The sequence below is a fragment of the Dendrobates tinctorius genome, unplaced genomic scaffold (genome assembly GCF_039654945.1).
Source record: "Dendrobates tinctorius isolate UK_male_01 unplaced genomic scaffold, ASM3965494v1 ptg000027l, whole genome shotgun sequence".
Classification (NCBI taxonomy): Eukaryota; Metazoa; Chordata; class Amphibia; order Anura; family Dendrobatidae; genus Dendrobates; species Dendrobates tinctorius.
Window position 1 is genome coordinate 1,845,382 of NW_027361695.1, and position 22,957 is coordinate 1,868,338.

The window sequence follows — 22,957 nt, forward strand, 5'->3', positions numbered from 1 at the left end:
ATGTATTTTGCAACAGGATAATGACCCCAAACACACCTCCAGGCTGTGTAAGGGCTATTTGACCAAGAAGGAGAGTGATGGGGTGCTACGCCAGATGACCTGGCCTCCACAGTCACCAGACCTGAACCCAATCGAGATGGTTTGGGGTGAGCTGGACCGCAGAGTGAAGGCAAAAGGGCCAACAAGTGCTAAGCATGTCTGGGAACTCCTTCAAGACTGTTGGAAGACCATTTCCGGTGACTACCTCTTGAAGCTCATCAAGAGAATGCCAAGAGTGTGCAAAGCAGTAATCAAGGCAAAAGGTGGCTACTTTGAAGAATCTAGAATATAAGACATATTTTCAGTTGTTTCACACTTTAATTATATAATTCCACATGTGCTAATTCATAGTTTTGATGCCTTCAGAATGAATCTACAATTTTCATAGTCATGAAAATAAAGAAAACTCTTTGAATGAGGAGGTGTGTCCAAACTTTGGTCTGTACCGTATACAGTGTATTACATATTTACAATTTATTACAGTTTTTGTGTTCTAAAGTTGTATTCCAATAAATAGATATTATGTTCTATCTAAATATCTTGATTGTTGGATCATAGAAATGATTAAATGTCTGATGTTCACATTGTACTACAATACATTTTTCACTTAAATATAAGCAATATATGTGGGAGTCGGAGTCGTGGAGTCGGTGTAAGGGAAATTTCGGAGTCGCAGGTTTGGCTTACCGACTCCACAGCCCTGGAAGACACGCAGGCTGGTTCTTCTGTATACCACAGGGGGTCTCCCATGCAATCCCAGGCGATGGGGCTCAGCCTGAGTGACACCCCCCCCCCCACCAATGCCCCTTGGGAAGGGAGTGTTTTCTGGAGGGGTGTCTTGGGGGTATTGAAGACTAACAACATATATGGTAAAATGATCCCGGAAAAAAAAGCCTCTTACTGCTATGGGGATGAAAAAATAACAAAGTTCTGACTCTTACAAGAAGAAGGGGACAAATCAAAAGTATAGTGGGGCCCCCTGGGTCTCGGATATCTACACTACCTGGAGCCGGGCCCTGCATGTTACATATGAAATAGTCCAAGAAGGTGGGATCTCAGGAGCTGTATGTTGGGGTCATCATCTGCAGTGTACGGACCTTGCCATACAGTCCTGGCAGCCGGGATCCAAGGAGCCGTTTGGTATTATGTCTGGTGGCGACTGTCGCCACAATTACATTTTAGGAAGAGGCTTCATGCCACCCTGACCCCATGACCCGTTTACAGTTGGCTATGACTCTGAAACAGACGGCGACCTGGTGATTGTGCGTTGTCGGAGCGCTAGGTTGGCACGTCTAGAATTCCGTGACTCCATATGGTAGCGCACAGTCCGGTGACGAGCTCTGGGCGCCATGTTTGTTACCGCATCGATCTGCAGTTTCCGTCTGTCAGTTTTTACACTTTTTTTTTTTGCGTCTCCGGTGGAATGTTCTTCACCTCCTGGCATTGCCGCGGTTAAGCCGCTCATTAGTACAGCCGCCGTTAGATGGTGTGACGCATGTGTAACTAGGGCCTTCCAGGCTACACGCGATGCCTTCAGATGCATTGGAATCACTCTGATGCTTTCCTAAAAATAAATGAGAATTATTCTCTGTTTCCATGGAGGCAGATGGCTTTGTCAGTCTTCCAATCCGGCAGAACTCGACAGGGAGAGGCTGCGGGAAAATGGAGTAAACGGGACGCGATGAAGACGACCGTTAACCCTTCTCACTCCAAGATCCGATTATCTCAAGACGCTGCATCAGAATTCTTCAGATGCGGAAGGCTGTAGAGGCGGCATCTGATGATCCGGCATATAGTGGATCAACCACACAATTGGGCATCGGAGCGGGCACGCATGTCGGCTCAAATCCTCCCTGACTGCAACACTATACACAGATGTAGGACCAGCTTTTTTTTTATTTTAGATTATTGGGTTTATTTTGGTTTAGCAAAAGATTTGCCCTTTCTTGGTCGGAGATCACGACGGGACACCGAAAAACGTTTGTGGGGCCTAGTGAGTGCAAGAGGCGCCGTGGATGGTGGCCGCAGAAGTGAAGGCTGCCATGGAGGACCAGACTGACGTAGTTTTGGCATATAAAAGCTTCCTAGAGCTGTGTTTGTCAGGTCATTGGGATATATGTAAATTTTTTTTTTTTTTTCTCATGGGGCTGCCTGAAAACAAGTAGAAAGTGTCAAAAATCAAACTCGGCTCTGCTTCATCTGCATTTGCTCATGCCAGGAAAGCTGCAATCTTAATTCTTCACTTGATAAGAGATATGCTCTTAGATCGAGCAACTTTTCTGCCTGAGATCACGCGCCCGGGCGTTCCCCAGGAAAGGGGCTGTTTTTTTAATGATAATTTTCCAATACTGAAGCTGAGTCCTGCTCCATTGGGATGCCTGTATCGTAGTGATTGGCGTCCGCTGTGGCCCCCGCCGTAATGAGACTCCTGGGAACGGCTCAGTGTTAAGTGGCTTTTTCCAGAAAATCCCCATCACCTTTAAATTAGGCCAGTCATTGTATCATAAAAAAAAAATAAAAATTCTGCAACTTTGTTATAAAGTTTGTGTTCAAACTTTTTCACCATTTTCAAGATCTCTGCCTGCCTTGAATGAGTGGAAATATCCAGAGGCTAAAAACTATAGACATTGGCCACAATTCATCAATTTTTTTTTTTGTAAGTAATTTTTCTTTTTTTTTTAAATTTGTTTTTGCTTGGTGCAACTTTTACCAAATTCATCCAAATAGCGCACAGTGTTCCTTGACCTTTTTTTTTTTTTTTTTTTCACTTAACCCTTTCAACGAGCATTAAAATAAAAAATAAGAGAAAAAAAAAATGGCAAGTTTAAAATAAAACGTCTGAATAAAGAAAATCGCCCAGTGAGGCGAGGATGACACGAGAGCTTTATATGTAGTGCTGGAGATTATAATGCATTGCACCTATTACGGTTCGGGGAGTTCAGCCTCAGCTGCTGCACAACATCGTACGGAGCAGACGGCTATAAATAAAATCTCTGCGGCGCTCATCCTAACCATATGGACCGGTAGTCATAGCTGCCTGCTCTTATAATAGAGATGTCTGCTGCTCAGCCGGAGAGATGGGGAGACCCTGGAGAGAACTAGTGAGCCGGCATCAAGGTAGCACCAGGGGAGGCTCATCCATATACATGAGGAAACCTGGGCCCCCGCTGCCTCGTTACCAGGGACAGTGCCTCCACTGGGGATGACTGGGTGAATGTAAACCAGAAAAAAATTAACACCTTTATTAACTGTAGCCAAAATTCCCAGGGACATAGATGTCCCTTTTCTTCCAGAAATGGCGCCACTCTTGCTTGATGGTTTTATTTGCTACCTTCCTGCATATTTTTTGAAATTGGGTTGTTAACTTTTTTTTTTTTTTTTTAACACCATTTTGGCTTCTACAGTCTCTGCACTGTCAGTTACTGGCTGGATAATGAACTAACAGAGAATCCACAGGTGAGCGCATTCCGGTGGGAGAGATTGAGTCTTATCTTCCTTCGTCTGAGCTCCTTTCAGCCATTTAATGACCACAAAGTTCTGCTCAACTTTCATGTGGTCATAAATCAGTACAAGAACAAATGAGAAGAGTTTTAAAATTGTCTGAAGCTCACTGACTGATTCTCAGGTGACTCATACTGCAGCCAGCAAGAATGTGCAGCACAGCGGCTATAGAAGGCAAGTGGTGCGAAAGTTTTAAATGAAACCCAATTACAATGTTGTGTTTTTTGTTTTTTGTGTTTTTTTTTGTTTTTTTTTAGCCAAAAATACCTGATCTGGTGCTGCTCTTAAAGGGAAGCTTTTGGAACGGAAGCTCTCCAATTCCTCCTTTAAAAAAAAATAAAATAAAAAATAAGTCAGTTTCCTCTCCAAAAACTCAGCTAAAAGATTCAGTGAGCACATACCTTTTTTGAGAAGCTCAGTTTTAAGCTCATAATTGGGATCCTGAGCAGAGAGACCCTGCACATGGGAGGCAGGTATACAACACGGATGAATCTGTAGTGAGCATGTGCGACCAACACTCCTATTGCTGATGGATGGAGTAGTGGTCGCACATGCTCACTGCCACTTAATTTACACATGGAACTTCCTTTCCCTTCTCTCGGAAGTCCTAGTGGCTCGAATCTCTGCAATCATACATTAGTCCTCTATCCTATGGAGGAAAGTAAAAAATGTCCATTTTGTGTCCTCCATGAAAAAAAAAGTAGTTTTTTTTTTTTTTTTATGGCTTTAATAAAGTTTTTACTTGTCTAGAAAAAAATTCTCCATGTTGTTCTTATGTAACAGCGTGGTCGTGCGCCGAGGCAGCTGTGCAGACAACCCGGCTTCCTCGGATCATTAAGCCCCTTTACAATGTCTCAGGTCCCCCTCCCCAGATCCAAAAGGTTTTCACTCAGCTGGGCCGTGATTGTCCTAAAGTAAGTGTCTTTCAGACCGCGAGGGGCATCGTTCATCATTGATTTAAAGAGCATATAATTATGGCCGTCCGTATCCAGCAGAGGATGAACGCGCTGTCTGGGGGGCCGCACGGCTCGGTGACACAGAGCATATGACTATAGAATAGATCTTGGTCCTTGTCTGTCTCCAGATGTAGGATCCGAGCTTCTTCCATCCTGTGTAATTAGCTTGTTATAGGCGACAATGGCTCTTTACTCCTTTTATACTTGACAGCAGGCGATAATTGATCTGTGTATATTGTTTGTTATTTGCATTGGACAAGGTTGCCAATGCTCTGGTTACACTTAAAGGGATATCTCATGATGATTTTACAACTAATGCAAGTGGCATGGCTGTATAGGTTTTAGCACAACAATAAAAACGATATCTGTCTTGTATTAATCCGATATGTCAGTGCTAAGAAATCATGCTTTGAAGCCACCATCAAATTAGACAGGAAGTTCATTGGAGGTGTGTCACTACACTTGCAGCACACGCCCAGTTCACATTGACACGGCTAATTTGCATGCAGTTTTGAAAGCTCGATTTCTCGACAATGACACATCGGATTACAACAAGACTGGTATCATTTTTATTGTTGTGCTAAAACCTTTCAAGCCATACCTCTGGCATTAGTAGTAAAATCATAATGAGATAGCCCTTTAAATCTGTGATAGAATATATTTTACAGTATTGCATATGCCCCAAATACTTGATCTCATCCCTTCCTTCATTATTTGGATTTAAATGCATAGAAGATGTGTACAAGGAATATTTAAGATAATACAAATCGTAATAGAAAAAAATATAAATTTCATTTAGCTGATGCCGTGATGCCATGGTAGAAGGATAGAATCATAGAATCGTAGAGTTGGAAGGGACCTCCTGGGCCATCTGGTCCAACCCCCTACCTTCAGATGGAGTAGGCCTTCATCTTGAGAGATATTTAGCCAAATTTATGTTATTGCGGGGTATAGGAATTAATTTACAACTCTAACTATAGAAAACTCTCAACTGTAAAGAACCATTTCCTATACCGCCGCCTAAGTAGGAAAGAGTTCTTTACAGTTAGAGTAATCAGACTGTGAATTCCCTACTGCAAGACCTAGCAATGGTAGGTACAATATCAGATATCAATATTACAGGATGTGAACTTTCAGACCTCTTCCCAATAACAGGGCCACATGTTCCTCGTGATATTTCAGCTCAGAAAGATTTACTTTAATAGAGCAGCTATTCTAGATACGGCCTGTACACCAGCACGGCGCTGTTTCTGGTGATGGTAGTCATGTTTTTATCATCCCCTTTAAATTTGAGTCCTTTGACTTTACACCTCAGCCTATATTCCTTTCGTTTCTCGTCCACAGTGGGGCATTTTCGGAAGTGGTCCTAGCCGAGGAGAAGAAAACCCAGAAACTAGTAGCAATAAAATGCATCCCGAAGAAAGCCCTGGAGGGGAAGGAGACAAGCATCGAGAATGAGATCGCGGTGCTGCGGAAGTAAGTGGTGGACCCTCTTCTTGACTATCAGGGGGGACTACTGAAGGTTTAGCTGATGTTTTTCGGTAAGACAATTTTGGAATATCCATGTCAGGTCAATATGGATGAGCTACCTGTGACCTCCTACTATGGCAGCACTATGATCTGAATCCTGGAGATTATCGGCCGATCTCTCAGTCTTGGCTCTTGGAGGGCGATGACTATCCCTGGCACTGTACTTGTATTTTCTTGTCCTAAGTGGCAGCAGACCACTTAGACTAGTAGGTCAGAGCTCTGCGACCCTCCTCCTTTCTGCTGGCATCCCTGGCGCCTCTTCCAATTAGTTAGGTCCAGGGATGCCGGCAGAAAGGAGGAGGTTTGCAATATTCTACCCCTGTGCCTACGAGCTATCCTTGTGGCCAATGGACCTGTGTCAAAACTTTTTTTTCTGAACTCTATAAGGCAAGCAACTAGCTTGCCAGTGTGAAAAAGCAGATTTTTCTATTCCTGGGCCTGGTAATACATATGTATTTTTCCATGCTGACTATACTTTGTGACGTGATTACTCAGGTGACAGAACATCCCCGGAAGAGAGGGGGTGCATTATATATCATATGATGTACGAGGAGCTGTGGCCGCATTTCTATACCGTCACCATGGTGTTCTGGAAGGATCCTTATTTTTACACTACCTGCATCAGCAGCTTCTCCGGTGACTCATCTAAGACATTTTGGGGTAATCGACAGCGTCACATCTATTCTATATTGAATTACTGAATTTTATATAACCATGTGATGTGCACAAGAGCTTGCAATCTATACAGCTTTTCTCCCCAGGACTAGATAGTATGTCCAAGAGAGAGTTCGGGCGTATTGAGTGGGCTCACCAGAAACCTATTTGGTATTACCACATACAGTGCCATGTAAAGGTTTGGGCTCCCCTGGTCAAAATTACTGTTATTGTGAACAGTTAATCAAGATGAAATGATCTCCAAAAGGGCTAAAGTTAAAGATGACAGATTTTACAAGATGTCAAAAACGAAAATGTTTGAGCACCCTTGGAGATTTGTGTGCTCAGATAAGGTTGACCAAGGTTTCAGACCTTCATTAGCCTGTTAGGCTGGTTTTACACTTACGTGTTTTTGCGGGCCGATTTTGCGGCCCCAATAGATTTTTATGGGGCCGTAAAATCGGCCCCCCAAAAATTCCACGGTGCGCCGTGTCCCGTTTGGCCGTGATAAAAGATCGAGCTTGCTCGATCTTTTATACGGCGTACGGACATGGCCCCCATTGTGTCTTCCGGTTTTGCAGAACGCCTGTTTTTTTCTCCAATACTATTTCCATAGTATTGGGGGAAAAAACGGCGAGCCGCAAACTTTTTTGCGGCCCGTTATTGCGGCAGACCACAAAAAATGCGGCGATACTGACCGCAAAAACGGGCTGCAATAACGGACCGCAAAAAATGCGGTAATTGTAAAGCCAGCCTTAGGGTTATGGCTTGTTCACTATCATCATTAGGAAAGGCCAGGTGATGTGCATTTCCAGCTTTATAAACACCCAGCCTCTTTTAACCTTGTGTGAAAAAACAGCAGACATGGGTTCTTCTAAGCAGCTGTCTGGCACTCTGAAAATGTAAATGATGGAGGCCCACAAAGCAGGAGAAGGCTATAAGAAAATAGAAAGCGTTTTCTGTTTGCTCTTTCCTTAGTTCGAAATGTAATTAAGAAATGGCAGTTACCAGGAACAGTGGAGGTCAAGATAAGATCTGGAAGACCAAGCAAAATTTCAGTGAGAGCTGCTGGTAGGATTGCTAGAGAGGCAAATAATAATAATCTTTATTTTTATATAGTGCTAACATGTTCTGCAGCGCTTTACAGTTTGCACACATTTTCATCACTGTCCCCGATGGAGCTCACAATCTAAATTCCCTATCAGTATGTCTTTGGATCAGAACCCCTGCTTGACTGCAAAAGACCTTCAGAAAGACTTGGTAGACTCTGGAGTTGTGGTACATTGGTCTACTGTTCAGAGGCACCTGCACAAATATGGCTTTCATAGAAGAGTCATCAGAAGAAAACCTCTCCTGCATCCTCACTAGAGTTGATCAAATTTTTGAAAATTTGGTTCAGATTACGATTTGCTACGAATATTGAATTTGCAATATTCGAACACCGCCGAACGTCATTGGAGTCTGTGGGAGTTGAAATGACCGAATATGTTCGGACCCGATCTTGAAACATGAATAGGGTACCAATATGGCAAATTCAGATTCGGCGATCATTTCCAAACAAACTCTCTTATCTCCTAGTTCTCACCATAAAATTCAGCATCAGAAGTATGCAAAAGAACATTTAAACAAGCCTGATGCATTTTGTAAACAAGTTCTGTGGACTGATGAGGTTAACATAGAACTCTTTGGCCACAATGATCAAAATTATGTTTGGAGAAAAAAGGGCACTGAATTTCAGGGAAAGAACATCTTGCCAACCATTAAGCATGGGGGTGGATCAGTCATGCTTTGGAGTTGTGTTGCAGCCAATGGCACGGGGAACATTTCCCAGGTAGAGACAAGAATGGATTCAATGAACTTTCAACAAATTCTTGATGCAACCATAACACCATTTCTAAAAATGCTGAAGTTAAAAAGCGGCTAGCTTCTACAAATGGATAATTGTTGTGAGTTCATTTTCCCCTTCGTCACTGAGGTCTGGTGAACTCCCTATTCTGGTAAAGGAAGGTAATGAGCCTGATTATCAGGCACCTGAGCCTAATGATGACTGGCTGAGTGGAGTCACGGACTGGATATAAGGCTGCCGATGCCCTTCTGCCCTGCGGGTGTTTTCTCTGTGGACTTCTAGGAAACCAGTCTGATTCCTGCTCCTCTAAAGCTAAGTTTTCTGCTTTGCCTTTTAGCATTTGTGTTTTGTTTTTGTTTGCCTTGCTTTTCTGGATTCTGCCATTCCCTGCTGGGGTGAGCTGATTCTCCTTTTGCCGGTTGCTCTGTCTTCAGAATATTCCTGAGTACTGACATAGTCTTTTTGAAGCCTAGCGTCTTCAGGGCCTTTTTCACTGTCAGTCTGTTGGCTTTTATTTTCATAGGGTTTTTCACGGATTGCAGACAGCAGCCTTCCTGTCCTTTCCTATCTAGTTAGCTTGGGCCCCGTCTTTGCTCAGTCTATCTTTCTGTCTGTGTTGTGTTCTTTCTTCTTGCTTCACCGTCATTATATGTGGGGGGCTGCCTTTTTCTTTGGGGTCTGCTCTGGGGCAGTTTAGATTTCCCTTTCTGTCTTTAGGCTATTTAATTCTACGGCTGTGATCGAAGGGTCTAGGGCATCGTAGGAACTCCCCACGGCTACTGCTAGTTGTGTTGATAGGTTCAGGGGTCTGCAATCCGATAGCTGCCAACCTCTCTGGTTTTCTGGACTTAGCTAGCATTTCTGTTTTTGCCTCCTACGGTGACTCAATCATAACAGATAATGATCTTAAACAAAATCCACAACAGACCTCCTCAAAAGGCACAAGCTGAAGGTTTTACAATGGCCCTCACAGACCCCTGATCTGAGTATCATTGAAAATCTGAGGCTAGACCTCAAAATAAGAGGATGGAAGACAACCCAGGAATCTCACAGAACTAGAAGAATTCTCCAAGGAAGAATGATGAAAATCCCTCAAACAAGAATTGAAAGACTCTTTGGCTACATAGAGCATTTACAAGCTGTGATGCTTTCGAAAGGGGGCGCTACTAGGTACTAACCATGTGGGGTTCCCAAACTTTTACATTGGCCCATTTTCCTTTCTGCTATTTTTTAAAATGTACAAGATGAAAAGATTTTTTTTTTTTTTGCCTAAAGTAGAAAGGAAATGTGTCATGTTTTTAAATTTACCCTTTTAGAGATCATTTCATCTTCAACTTGCTTAACAGTTCACAAGAACAGTAATTTTGACTAGGGGTGCCCAGACTTTTACATGCCACTTTACATAAGGGTCTGATCTATCAAAATATAAAATAATTCTCGCCATAACAAAAATGCCACAAAGAAAAAAAGAAATCAAAATACCATAATTGCCATTTTTTTTGTGCCTGCAAAAAAAATCCGATCAAAAGTGATGAAAATATATGGTATCACGAAAAACATCAGCTTGGTGCGCAAAAAAACCAAGCCCTCACATATCTAGACAAATAGTTATGGGTGTCGGGAAACCTTTTTTTTTTCTTTTTTTTTTTTTCCTGAACTGAAATAATAAAACACTGTTTGGTATCATTATAGAATCATAGAATCGTAGAGTTGGAAGGGACCTCCTGGGCCATCTGGTCCAACCCCCTGCTCAAAGCAGGATTATAATCATATTGACCTGGAGAACCATACTTCCAGGTAATTTTTATCTCTAAATAAACACAGCAAAAAATGAAACCCCCCCCAAAAACAATGGTGGAATGTCGACGGAAAAGGAAAAAAGTTTTTTCTCTCTTGGAAGAAGAGGGGGAAGAAAAAAAATTAAAGTTCAAAATTTGAAAATTGGCCGCCCTATAGCCACAATGCTTTAATGCTTTATCTTGACTATTATTTATGGTCAAACTTCTTCTTTCTCAGCTCCTGGATGTGACATGTTGGTGAAATGTTTTGACCGCGGTATTGTAACTTTAGGTAATACAGTACAGGCAGGATATGTGAACGTTCACATTAAAATTCTGGCTGCCTGCTGTCACCATTAGGGGGCGCTAACTCGCACAACTTCCATTAAGGATAAAGGAAAGGTCTGGGATTTAAAAAAAAAAAAAAAAAAAGGCAAACAACCTAACAGCAGCAAATGTGATAAAATAATAGGAAACAGCCATTCTTCCCTTTCAGAAATCCTTTGCCGCTCCAGCAGTGCTCGCTAGCCTTTTGATTACTTTGCTGCTGTGGTGATTGTGCACCACGTGACCACTGCAGCCAATCACTGGTTTCAGATTTCATGTTTGCAAGACCATTAAGGCCAGGGATTGAGTGAAGTTTTTACTTAGATGTATGTGGCTTCATTGGAGGATGTGGACCACCGGGGCAGCAGTAAACTCCTCCTGGCAGCCATTATTGATCATTTAATGGGGTTTATATGATTTATTCATCTGACAACTAGATAAAGGCTTAGGCTACTTTCACACTTGCTTTTTTTTGCAGCGCGTTTTTCCCGCAAAAAAAACGCATGGAAAAAACGCATACAATTGCTGCGTTTTTTTTCAAGCATTTTAATGCGCATGCATGAAAGAAACGCAGCGTTTTTATGCGTTTTTAGTGTGTTTTTAACCGCATTTGCGTTTTTTTCCAACGTTAGTTGGCCTCACCAAAATAATCAAGATAGGGTTAGGATTAACAATAACCCAAACCATGACTTTACTAACCATAACCCTAACCCTTAACCAAACCATACTAACCCAAACCCTAACCCCCCTTGACGAACCCTAACTCTAACCCAAAACCCTAATTTCCATTGTCTAACCAATGGTCAACAAAAAAACGCATGCGCAAAAAAACACATACATGAGCATGCCAATGCGCACCCATAGACTTACAATGGGTGTCTTGCTGTAAAAAAAACGCATTGCGCGCGCATGCTTTTTTTGAGGCAAGTCAGACGCCCCAAAAATGCAACAGGATGCATTTTGTGCGCCCGAGCGCACACCGCGAAAAAAACGCATGCGCGTAAAAACGCATACATACGCATGTGTATGCGCACATAAGCGCATCCCATGCAAAATATAGGGGAAAAAAGTGCATGCGTTTTTTAGCTCTAAAATACAGCGCAAAAAAAACCGCAAGTGTGAAACCAGCCTTATAGAAGTATTTTGCTGTAATAAAGGGAAGGTTCGCAGCTTGAAAGCACTCTATTTAATGGGGAGGTGGAATTGGTGAATATCTGACTTTGGCATCACACGATCCCCACCATGATTTTAGAATGAGGGCAAATGGTTAACTCTGCTTTCAGCTCTGGAAAGTATATAAAACTCAAGTGTGAATAAAATCCCGAAGCATCGTGTCCTCCCACACACGTTTCCATAGCGACGCTGTAACAGGTCACTTCAGGCATTGTGGGCCGTGCGTCCATCATTGGCCTTTGGCAATAAATGGCATTAGAGTGACAGAGATAAATGATATATGACCGATAAATCTGTCATACAGTGCACGTAAATATGGCAGCCAATACGTAATTCTAAATACTATTGCGGCACTACAACTTCCAGCATGCTAGTAGTTGTAGTTTTGCTTCCAGCCTTATTGAATCGTTGCCAAATAGCTATGGGGACAACCACAAGTGGGTGACAGCCAGGAGCATCTACAATTAATTCTGCGTAGGTTCCTGTCATAGTCATTTATTAAGGGTCTTCTGTAAAATATTCTATATTTTGGGTCTAATTTCCCAAAAGTGTCCAACATAAACACTGGGTCTTGGTTTCCCATAGCAACCAATCAGAGAACAGCTTTCATTTCTGAAACGGCTCTAAAGAAATTAAAGCTGCGTTGTGATTGGTTGCTATGGGAAACGGGGCCTATTTTTTTTTTTTTCCTGTAATACTGCTAAGGCCTTTTGAGCTTGAATTCCCTACTACCAAATACAATCTGCTTGATAAGTCAGTGAATATTAATATTCATTATTGTATTTGGATGTTAAGATCTGCATATGATCTGACAGTGAACAAAACGTTCCAGAAAAGGGATTTTTCATAAGAATCCAAAGAATTTTCTTAAACCATCTTGGCTAATTTGGGCCCAAAAGTCTCCGACTAAAAACTTATAAAACAATTTTTTTTTTTTTTTTTTTACACCATTAGATTAGCTGACTGGTAAAATTGGTGTCTTATTTAGATGTTGGTGCTGCACCATGAGAAGCAGATATGTTATTATTTATTATCATAGCGCCATTTATTCCTTGGAGGTGTACTTAATTAAAACAAATACAATGATCTTGAACAAAACGAGTCACCGACTGGTACAGGAGGAGAGCGGACCCTGCCCGCGAGGGCTCACAATATGTGACCCATATAGTACCCGCGTTCATTGTTGGGTCACCGGCCGGGCAGCCTGTAATTTGGAGCCCTTGTTAAAATACTGAGTGATACCCAGAATTGTAAAATCCTGCTGCAAACTAAGAATAGCCGTGACATCTGTGCAGCATCTTTCGGTGCGGGGAGCTTTAATCTGCTGCCTCCATCCTGTTATCTGCTCCGGGATCTCTGCCTTTCTCTTTTCTAAACCCGAGGATGATTAAGAAATCCCTCATTTACCAAAGCAGCGGTAATGGCTCAAGCGTCTGCGTGATCCCCTCTAATGCCCTGCTCTCTGGAGTCTGTGGGGATTTGCAGGGATTGGCCTTTTTCGACCACGTAGCTGGTGGTCCGTCTGGCCCCAACCCCCAAATTATCGCTACTTTTGTCTTTTACTATAGATACAGGGTCTACTGTTTATCTACACTTTATAGAAAAGTATGTGACCCCTCTGTTTCACCCTACCCTACACAGTCATGGGGAACAGAAAAGGGTCTTCCCAAACTGTTCCCACAAAGCTAGAAACTATAATTGTCCACAATGTCTTGTGCTGAAGTATTGAGATTTTTCTTCACTGAAACTAATGGGCAGAGGCCAACCACTGATAACAATCCTCAGCGTTATCCTCCTCCACCATCTGTACAGGGGCACAATGCAGTCAGGGGGTAATGTCCTCCTGGAACCACCAAACCCAGACTCCTCCATCAGATGCCAGATAGAGACGTGTGATCCGTCACTGCACAGAACACGTCTCCAGAATCCAGTGGTGGCGGCTTTACCCCACTCCATCCGATGCTTGGCATTGTGCTTGGTGATATACGGCTGCATGACAGTGGCGCAATGTTTGTGCTGATGTAAATACCAGAGGAGGTCTGGACTCTGCAGTTATGTGGTCGGCAGAGCGGTGGTGACTCTTCTGCCCACGTTCTGTAACGTTACGTGGTCACTGCTGGGATCTCCTGGCCTGACTACGATTGTCACCTTTTATGCCATCACGGTCAGTGGGCGCTGTGGGGAGGTTGAGGGCAGAGTGTTCCTTCCAGCTCCATCGCTGGACCTCGTATATAGACTGTGCCAGTGGGCGGCAGCTCTGGGTGAACGTGTGTAATGCATCCTGGCCCGGCTCCTCTGCGCCCTTGTAAAAGGCGGGCATGTTTTACCTTTAACAGACGATCGTTGGCGTTTTCCTCCAAGTCCTCTATGGGAATGGTGATAACAATGCATTGAGAACAGAACATGTTTCCACACGCATGCAAATCCTCCGGTGCGCCCCCGCGACCGCAGAAGCCCCTTTTGTTATCCCTTGGGTCTAGCATAAGGTGGGCATTGTCGATTTAACCCTGACTCTTGTATTTTGTCTTACGGCTCACCCACTCCAATCCTTTCATCCCTTCCAACTTTCGCGTACGTGGGCTGCGCGGAGAGGGCACTGCATGCAGCGGCATGACTCAGCCGCGCGCCTCGTTCTGCACACTCGCTGGCTGCATTGTTTCAGAGGTTTATGCACCGTTACATGTTATCGCTTACATCCCATAAGTCGTTTGCTGCTCCGTTCATCCGGGAATCCTCTTCACTTATTTTGCAGCCAGTTTATTTGTTCCCCGATGTTCTCGACTCTCTCGTCGCTGTGGTCACAGTTCATAAGGACATCGGAATTGCCGGTCAGCTTATAGATGGCTCATATACATATATTTACAGCATTGCTATTTATCACAAATACTTAAACGGTAGCGGATGCTAGAACGGTAACCTCTGCCCTCATTGAATGCTCCCCCAACCCAATCAGTGGGTTCACTGCTCAATGCAGGGTCTAAGAGGGGTCACTGAAGATTAGCTAATAGTGTGAGGTATGAGATGGCATGTCCCCCCTGGCAGAGCACATCTGTAAGCATCCACATGGTAATCTGCACTACGGCTGTAAATGTCCGACGTTTCGGATCTGTCTGCTTCCCTAGTTGTGGCGCTTATTCTCTTGCATTAGCAATGTAGTAATTATTCCTCTCATTTCTTTAAGGATCAAACATGCAAACATTGTGTCTCTGGAGGATATATATGAGAGCCGCAGTCACCTGTACCTCATCATGCAACTGTGAGTGTAATAAGAATTCGCAAAGTAAATGTTTTTGTAAGTGTCTGATGCCTCCTGCTGGTAAAGATTCATAATGACACCTTCTGGTATTTTTTTTTTTTTTTTTTAGAGCAGCCAACATCCAAGGGGTTGCAAATGCAGATACATATTTGTCATGCAGAAGCCCCATGCCTCCAGACCGGTAAAGGGGGCACAACTAAGCTACATCCCAACTTGTCCCATAGGTGTGCTAAAACAGAAATGTTGCCCCTTGTTCCCACAAAATACGGGAACACTTTCATGCCCCAACGCTATATAATGCTTTACTGTGTAGTATGACGTATTCAGTGTACAAGCAATATGATGCCCCCAAAGTGTGTCATGTATGTTGTATGGTGCCCCCCACATATACAATATGGTGCTCTCACAGTGCCCCACTGCACACAGTATGATGCCCCCCTACATTACCTTCCACCCTACAGAGTATGGTACCCCTCCACCAATCCAACTTGGAGTAGATCCCTTCTGCCCCCAGCCTCAGCATGCACAGGCAGAATAGTGGATCCGGGATTTGACCCCTCTGAAGGTGCAGATACTGTTGAAATCATGACATGCCACCGACCTGACCTCCCTGCACAGCGGGACCGCTTCCCAAGTTCGGCGATATCCCTCTTGGATCCAGAATGGTTGGGAGGTGGTGCACCTTCAGTGTCAGGATTGGGGGCTGACACTTCATTTATTCCCCCTATAAAGACCCCATATGTGTATAACGTGCCCCTTTGCTTTGTTGCAGGGTGTCGGGGGGCGAGTTGTTTGACAGAATTGTAGAGAAGGGGTTCTACACGGAGAAAGATGCCAGCCAGCTCATCAAGCAGATCCTGGACGCTGTGAAATACCTCCATGATATGGGGATCGTGCATCGGGACTTAAAGGTGTGTGACATGGGGGGACGGTGCCCGCCGTATCCACTGCTGGAAACTGGCTGCAGCGGTGGTCACAGAAATGATAGGAGTTATCCACTTTTGGGTAAAGCTTCACCCCATATTGACCTTAAATGGTCAGAACTTTGTTTTAGCTGCTGATGTGGATATATGATGTTTTTGTTTTCTGCAGGACGTGTTTTTTTTTTTTTTTTTTTTTTTGTGCTAGTTTGGGTCACAGCATATAACTTGCCAGACACGCATCAAGAAAAAAAGATTTTTGGGATTAGTTTTTGTTTTTATCTTTTCCTGTTAATGTTTCTCTCCAAATAACCTGTTAACTGGATCCTCCAGGTTATTCCGGTCATGTGAATACAGATTACGGGCCGTTGTTTGGGGTACAGAATACTACAAAACAAATTTTGTATTTTTTTTTTTTTTTTTTTAGTAATTGTTTTTGGGGTCCGGACTTATTTTTTTGCAGATGAAAGTTTTATTTACTTTTACATAATTTGTCCAAAAAATCCTAAAAGATCTTTGGGCGACATTTTTTTTACTGTGCATTTTATTTCTTCTGTAAGGACATGTTCACACAAATTTTTGCAACTTTTTTTTTTTTTTTTTTTTTTTTTTCAGCATGTAAAACAGATTTCAGTAGAAAAAAATGCGTACATTATTTGCTTTTTGTTATGCATTTTTTTTTAAACTGCGTTTTCATTGCTTTTATATTTGAACGTGTGAAAATTGCGGCGAAAACTCAAACAATTGTGCTGTTTTTTGACAAACTCATCAAGGCTCTGGATACCAGCGAAAAAAAATGCGCACAAGAGATTTTAGAAATCTCCTTGATTTTTGCCGGTGCTATAGCACGCTGCGGATTTTGTGCACCAAATACTCTGCATAAACATTCGTGAACATACCCTAACTTGGCGCTTTCTGACTTCCATACCCTAACTTGGCGCTTTCTGACTTCCATACCCTAACTTGGCGCTTTCTGACTTCCATACCCTAACTTGGCGTTTTCTGACTTCCGTACCCTAACTTGGCGTTTTCTGACTTCCGTACCCTAACTTGGCGTTTTCTGACTTCGTAGCCGGAGAACCTGTTATACTACAGCCTGGATGAAGATTCCAAAATTATGATCAGCGATTTTGGATTGTCGAAGATCGAAGGTTCTGGAAGCGTCATGTCGACCGCCTGTGGGACCCCGGGATATGTCGGTGAGGATGAACTCCGTACTCTTCCTCCTTAGATGACGGGAGGGGGATCTGACCTCGTCTGTTCTTTCTCAGCCCCAGAAGTTTTGGCCCAGAAGCCGTACAGTAAAGCCGTGGACTGCTGGTCAATCGGAGTTATCGCCTACATTTTGTAAGTCCAAACACCTCCAGCATTGGGCCCAATCACAACGTGACGGCATCTCCTATCCATAGAATGTTTAGCTTTGTCTTGGTAAACCCCTTTAAACCCCGCGTGTTCAGCTCTGTTCATCCAGGGAACTTAACCTGTTAACTTTCCCTGCTCCCCCCGCAGGCTGTGCGGTTACCCCCCATTCTATGATGAAAATGACGCCAAACTCTTCGAGCAGATCCTGAAAGCTGAATACGAGTTTGATTCCCCGTATTGGGATGACATTTCGGACTCGGGTAAGTGAATGTTCAAGGATTTTCATTGAAACCGTTCTGTAATTTAACCAGTTCATGACCAGTTACGTTTTTCATGAAAAAAAAAAAAATGTTGTAGTATTTGCCTTCTGTAGTCTCCGTGTGGCACAGTCTATTGCTGACTGCAAAATGAGTTAACCGAGGATCCGTCGGTGAGCTCATTCTAACTTGAGAGTTCATAACTCCATTTTATATCTTTCTTTTATCTCTTTCTAAGCTCTTCCTCATCCGATTTTTATGACCACAGACCACATCAAAGTTGAATGTGTGTTGAAACAAAGAGCCTGTAAAAGCCAAAAGGTGCAACATTGTTTATGAAACACAATTGCAAAAAATGATTTAGTCCCAAATACATGCAAGTAAAATGAAAAAATACTCCAAAATTGTAGGCCTTATTTTAAGAGTACCCAACCTGATTAATTTCACAATAAGTCTTAATACTAGTTGAATCTCCCAGAGCTTCAAATCCGATAATACAATTCTTGCATCCTGCAGACACCACTAGGTGGAGCTCACTGATGACTGAGGTGTACAGCCATCACTAGTTGGAGCTCATTGATGACTGAGGTGTGCAGCCATCACTAGGGGGAGCTTACTGGTGACTGAGGTGTACAGCCATTACTAGGGGGAGCTCACTGGTGACTGAGGTGTACAGCCATCACTAGGGGGAGCTCACTGGTGACTGAGGTGTACAGCCATCACTAGGGGGAGCTCACTGGTGACTGAGGTGTACAGCCATCACTAGGGGGAGCTCACTGGTGACTGAGGTGTACAGCCATCACTAGGGGGAGCTCACTGGTGACTGAGGTGTACAGCCATCACTAGGGGGAGCTCACTGGTGACTGAGGTGTACAGCCATCACTAGGGGGAGCTCACTGGTGACTGAGGTGTACAGCCATCACTAGGGGGAGCTCACTGGTGACTGAGGTGTACAGCCATCACTAGGGGGAGCTCACTGGTGACTACGGTGTACAGCCATCACTAGGGGGAGCTCACTGGTGACTGAGGTGTACAGCCATCACTAGGTGGAGCTCATTGATGAATGAAGTGTACAGCGACCTCTAGGGGCATCTCACTGAAGACTGATATGTAAAGCTCCCACTGAATTCAACTTATTTTTTTTATTCATTATAGCAAAAGATTTTATTCAGCATTTGATGGAAAAGGATCCTAATAAGCGGATCACATGTGACCAAGCCCTGCAGCACCCTTGGTAAGGTTTACTTAGCTGGTGATGTCTCTTGGAGCATCTGGTAATGTCCACCTTGCCCAGATATGGCCCCATAAACAACCTCACCCCTATATTCCTTATAATGGGGTCCGTACCGCATAGGAATGATCCAGAGGCAGCGATCTGCAGTGTAAATACCCAGCTTTCCCAGAGCGTTCTGTAGAGATGGAATCCACTTTGGACATTTTGCTATTATTAGGGGGTTTACTGAATTGCATAGCAAATATTAAGCAAAATGTGCGCCTTAAAGGTGGAGATTTCTTTTACTGCGCTCTAAAATTCCTTTGGGGGCCTAATATAGGAATCGTGACTCCCTGTTTAATATACGACCGTTGTATCTGTCGCAGGATTGCCGGAGACACAGCCCTGGATAAGAACATTCACGAATCAGTCAGCGAGCAAATCCGAAAGAATTTCGCCAAGAGCCGATGGAAGGTACGTTTGACCTTGTGTCCCCCGTGACGGCACTTCCTGCCCAGGGATATTGTGAGGATTCAGAATATCGATATCCTACCAGCATGTACCACAATAGTGAAAAAACAAAAAAAGATTTTGATCCTCAGGCTCATAAGTGTTGTCATAGGAGCAGGCACTGCACCTCTCATCTCATTACTTTAATGTTATGGTCTAACGTGGAGAATACTCAGTTGCGGTTAATGCTGCAGCCAGTCGGGGGCGCTCTGTTTCTGCTGATATTTTCGCTCGGCTCCTGGCCATGCTATACCGCCATATAGTGTTATTTGCCCATTTGCATAAAATCCTGATGGCGTCTTTTTCTTCTTTTTTCTTCCATAGCAAGCCTTCAATGCCACGGCTGTGGTACGTCACATGCGCAAATTGCAGCTAGGCACCAGCCAGGAAGGACCCGGGCAGACCACCCCAACCAGTCCATGCCATGGGAACTTACTGGTGCCCGGAGACAATCATGGTGGGTACATATAGGGCTGACAGTCAGGTCTCAGAGTACATCTCGTCCCTTTAAGGGATCACCAAACTTTTCAATATTAGCAAACATTAAAAAAAAAGTGTAAATTTAAGAACTTGACACAAAAAGAAAAATGAAAAAGTAGAAAAAAGGTGTAAATGCAATAATGAATCGGGGGCCATTTGTATATTTCTGTCTTGTTTTTTTCCCTCCATTGTAATGTTTCTGCCGCAGCCGTCGTCGGAGCGGAAGTAATTTACTTGGATTTTACGAAACCCTTTGACTTGGCTCCGCAGTTGGGTATTTTGGCTCGAGTCAAGAGCTTCGGACGTGGAGGTAACATAGAGTAGGTAGTTAGAAGCTTCCACCAGAGGGCATCATCTGCGGGTGAAAAGGAGCTCATGGACACACAAGGGTTAATGCATGTTGGCGAGAAGATGCCCACAGTAGAAACAGTAAAATTCCCCACTAGGGGGTTTACAAAAAGATTGGTGACCATAGTTAACACATTACCGAATTAGGGGCTTTAGGGGCTAATATTTGATATTTTGGGGGTTAGGCTGTTACAAGGGTTAATAGAGGAATTGTCATTTTATTTAATTTAAAAATTGGCCCCCCAATTTGGAATAAAAGCTGTTCTGATTCAGAGCATCAAATCTAGAGCTAAGTGGTAATATTCTGTTTGTCTACAGTCACCACTAGGGGGAGCTGACTGCATTCAGAGCTGTACACTGTTTCTATAACAAAACAGAATGTGGTGAGCTCCCCCTAGTGGTGACTGAAAGGATTTCACATGGCTTATCATGAATAGTTTATAGAAACCTGGCTAAAAAAAAAAAAATGAAAAAAAAACTGCGAAGGAGAATGCAATCGCCCAATAGAAGATTGAGGGTCACATATTGCTTTGCAACTTTACTTTAGGAAAACCCCAGCAAACAACCCCTCCTATCTTAGCTGCCATGGGCCTGTCACAACTTATAATCCAGGTTAAAAGTAAACTATTTTTTTTCTCCTCTTATGCTGAATCCTGAATCTAGAATTAATTTTTTTTGTGTGATAAAGACAAAATTTCTGGCAGAGAATCTGAATCTCTTTTCTTTTATGCGTTTTGACAATGCAATAACGTCATGTCGCGGACTCTGTCAGAATGATTAATAAAGACGTAATTCCCAGCCCAGCCTGTGTAGCCAAAATGGTTTTATTAAAGCAGAGCACCACTTAAGCTTTGTTGTTTTGTTTTGATACATGGCTCCAAATGTTCTGCACGGATATAGAATTAAATGCTGAAATTAGAACTACCGGCAGCCTCCACTAGAGGGAGCTCACAAGCCAAGAGGAGACAGACTTACAACAAGCCCCCTCTAGCTGGCAGAAGAATTTTATAATTTGCCATAATAATTTTGGAGTTTAGTGTGTGTAATTTATGATTTTTAGACCAAGCCCTGAACTCTCCTCTCTTACACAAAGCCAGGTTACTACACTCCCTCCACACAACCTAAAATACTTTGGTATAAAGATCATGGGACAAGGGGTCCCAAGCGCATTAGCTGATCCCCTCTGAGCGTCCGCTAGTGTCCTAAGGTTTGGCTAATTGCAGTAATGAGCTTTTCTTGGGCAGAGCTCGTAGCTGCCGCTTGTAGCACTAGGATAGATTATGTGTAATTATTTCCTCGCTCGCGCGCCGTAAACTGTTTTTATGATCATTTGATTAAAGCAAGGAGATGTTGTGACACGTCTAATTAACCCGCCATTAAGCCCTGTTATTGTAGCCGAACGTCAGACGCCATGCGCTTTTCTTTCCAGCGGGAGAAACTTTCCCAAACCCCCCCCCCCCCCCTCCCCCTTTAAGGGAACACTTCTTAGTTGGTCTTATTTTCATGTTGAATTTACTGTCTTGAGCTGACAGGTTAACTCAAGTTGCCTGCGAGGGTTAAATCCCATGTCCTGCTCCCTTTTAAAGAACCTTTTTGATACTTCAAAAATGTGAAACCGGTTTTTGAATATCTTACTCCTAAGCTGAGATGCGATCGTTTAAAGTTGCAGTCTCAAAGACAGAGGCTGCACCACTGAGAGGGCTTCTGATCGCTGTGTGTAGTGTTGTCATGGAGACCGGAACTGTTTTTATTTTGAAACATTTGAAAATCTGGATCCAGGTGATTTGTTCTTTAATCAAAACAGGTGGGAGCAAGATTTCCTCAGTAGTGCAGCCTCAGCTTGTGGGCCTGTAACTTCAAGCTGGTATATCTCAGCCTAGGAGTGAGATATTAATAAACAGATTTCACATCTTTAATGTAGACATAAGGGGCCTCTTATCTAATGTGGAAGGACTCTGTTGGGTTCTAAAAGTGGGTTTTAGCTTTGTGCACGGAGATGTACAAAGACTATGGCATGGCTCTGCACGTGTGGCGAGCGAACAAAGCCCCCATTGTACGTCTGCCGCGTGGCCCCTCGATGAGCTGCAAACGTGAGAACTCATTGTGCACAGAAAAGTCCCCGCTCATGGCACTGAAAAGGGCTCATTGTGTCGGACACGATTTCTTTGAGCGGCTCACACCTAAAACAACACGGTGAGATTCTCAGCGCAGCAGTCATCCGTTACAAGCGTGTCCCGGCCGGCAGGACTTTTCCCATGAATATGGATGTGAATTTGAGGTTGGGCCAGAGGTGGCCACCAATGGGAATATCCACTTTGTGTGATTCCAAGACTGGAGCGAAAGGGAACTTACCCCAATGTTCGCATAGGTAGCAGAGCGATGATTCTGCTGGCTCAGCTGCCGTCCTGATGTAACCTCCTCTCCAATGTGCGACGTGTGGGAATGGTGTCCAGCCTTACGGCTAAAGAAATAATAATGAAAAAAAATCTCACGCGGTAAAATAACTTTAATCTTGCCATAAGATTGTCTCGACTCTTCCATTAAAATTCAGAGATCTGCATGGCATGGCTGCGGCCTTTGCATCAAAAACACGCTGCGGAATTTGCTGTGGGAATCCCTCCTTGTGTGTGTAATTTTGCACCGCTAGGGGGCAGCACCTGCTCATTGTGGCCCTAGTTTAGCATAAAGTTTTGCAGGATGTAAGCTCTTCCAAAAACTGGAATCTCTCCTCATATGGACTGCGTGTGGTTTTGCAGCTCCATCGCCTTTTAAAATGAATTTGGCTGAGCAGAAATTACTATAGACAA

The 22,957-nt window shown here is 43.5% G+C and overlaps 1 protein-coding gene across 2 annotated transcripts in view; it reads left to right on the plus strand.

Moving 5' to 3' along the window:
- Nucleotides 1-22,957, plus strand: part of CAMK1 (calcium/calmodulin dependent protein kinase I) — a 114,322-nt gene that overhangs the window by 84,566 nt on the left and 6,799 nt on the right. For both annotated transcript variants that reach the window (XM_073569658.1, XM_073569659.1), the window contains exons 3-11: nt 5,841-5,972; nt 14,986-15,060; nt 15,833-15,971; nt 17,053-17,179; nt 17,252-17,327; nt 17,490-17,602; nt 18,755-18,833; nt 19,199-19,286; nt 19,647-19,779. In XM_073569658.1, coding sequence (XP_073425759.1) covers nt 5,841-5,972; nt 14,986-15,060; nt 15,833-15,971; nt 17,053-17,179; nt 17,252-17,327; nt 17,490-17,602; nt 18,755-18,833; nt 19,199-19,286; nt 19,647-19,779 — 962 coding nt within the window. The remainder of the gene's footprint in view (nt 1-5,840; nt 5,973-14,985; nt 15,061-15,832; nt 15,972-17,052; nt 17,180-17,251; nt 17,328-17,489; nt 17,603-18,754; nt 18,834-19,198; nt 19,287-19,646; nt 19,780-22,957) is intronic.